Below are 1,691 nucleotides of genomic sequence, written 5' to 3'. Positions count from 1 at the left end.
TTGTTCTCATGTCCTATTGATTTCTTTGTAGAGTAGTGACTTCAGCTTTACTCTGTAATGTTCTTGACAGATAATAAAGATTACGATGCATACTTATCATATACCAAAGTGGATCCTGACCAGTGGAATCAAGAGACTGGGGAAGAAGAACGCTTTGCTCTTGAAATCCTTCCTGATATGCTTGAAAAGCATTATGGATATAAGTTGTTTATACCAGATAGAGATTTAATCCCAACTGGAAGTAAGTTCATGTTTTCATTTAAGAGTGTGTGTGTCCTTGTATCTGTCTGTGTAGTCATCATTTTTAGACAAAATTTTAACTTTTGCTTCTTCTACATCTGTCAGTTTCTCAAGAAAGAAATGGCATGATATGTTCAAATGAAAAATAAGTTTTGATACCCCTGAGGAAACCACTTCCACTATTCTATAAAGCGTCTCATATTATGAGCCTTGACATTTAAAAAAACCAAATGAGAGATTTGTACCTGGGAAAATATTTCAATCACTGAGAGAAGCAAAAGCCCCATCCTCTATTCTAAGTGATCATTGGCTATTTTCATCTTCTCAAGGGTTTACCTAACAACCAACAATTCTCATTTTCCTGTGTGAAAGAGAATCCACTGGGGCTTTCTGGACCAAATGTTCAATTTACTTATTCTGATAAACCCTTTTATCTGTTGTAGCATACATTGAAGATGTGGCAAGGTGTGTAGATCAGAGCAAGCGGCTGATTATTGTCATGACCCCAAATTACGTAGTCAGAAGAGGCTGGAGCATCTTTGAGCTGGAGACCAGACTTCGAAACATGCTTGTGACTGGAGAAATTAAAGTGATACTCATCGAGTGCAGTGAACTACGAGGAATTATGAACTACCAGGAGGTGGAGGCCCTCAAGCACACCATCAAGCTCCTGACCGTTATTAAGTGGCATGGACCAAAATGCAACAAGTTGAACTCTAAGTTCTGGAAACGTTTACAATACGAAATGCCTTTTAAGAGGATAGAACCCATTACACATGAGCAGGCTTTAGATGTTAGTGAGCAGGGGCCTTTTGGGGAGCTGCAGACTGTCTCAGCCATCTCCATGGCTGCCGCCACCTCCACAGCTCTAGCCACTGCCCATCCAGATCTCCGATCCACCTTTCACAACACTTACCATTCACAAATGCGTCAGAAACACTACTACCGAAGCTACGAGTATGACGTACCTCCTACTGGCACCCTGCCTCTTACCTCCATAGGCAATCAGCATACCTATTGTAACATCCCTATGACACTCATCAACGGGCAGCGGCCACAGACAAAATCGAGCAGGGAGCAGAATCCAGACGAGGCCCACACAAACAGTGCCATCCTGCCGCTGTTGCCACGGGAGACCAGTATATCCAGTGTGATCTGGTGACAGAAAAGCAAGGGACACCCCGTCCCTGGGAGTTTGAGTAGAGTCTGCAGTCCAGTGCCTGGAACTAAATCCTCGACTGCTGCTGTTTAAAAAACAAAAACAAAAACATGCATTACAATCTCTAGAACATGAGGAAAAACAGGGTCTTGTACATATGTTTTTTGCAATTTCTTTGTAGCATCAGTGTCTTCCTGTTTTACCATGTCTCTTACCATTACATTTTTTGACTTTGTTTTATATGTCATTGGAATTTGTAAATTTACCTTTTTTTAAAGAAGAGACTTATGTA

The 1,691-nt window shown here is 41.2% G+C and overlaps 1 protein-coding gene across 1 annotated transcript; it reads left to right on the top strand.

Moving 5' to 3' along the window:
- Window positions 1-70: 70 nt before the first annotated feature.
- Window positions 71-1,402, top strand: LOC104982915 (interleukin-1 receptor accessory protein-like 1; the record flags this gene model as incomplete). The annotated part of the gene is made up of 2 exons (XM_010832347.1): window positions 71-241; window positions 684-1,402. Coding segments are annotated over 2 exons (890 nt in total), but the record flags the coding sequence as incomplete, so codon positions are not given.
- Between the last annotated feature and the right edge of the window lie 289 nt (window positions 1,403-1,691).

The sequence above is a fragment of the Bison bison genome, unplaced genomic scaffold (assembly GCF_000754665.1).
Source record: "Bison bison bison isolate TAMUID 2011002044 unplaced genomic scaffold, Bison_UMD1.0 scf7180017648654, whole genome shotgun sequence".
Taxonomy (NCBI): Eukaryota; Metazoa; Chordata; class Mammalia; order Artiodactyla; family Bovidae; genus Bison; species Bison bison.
This window is presented reverse-complemented; position numbering and strand designations above follow the sequence as displayed.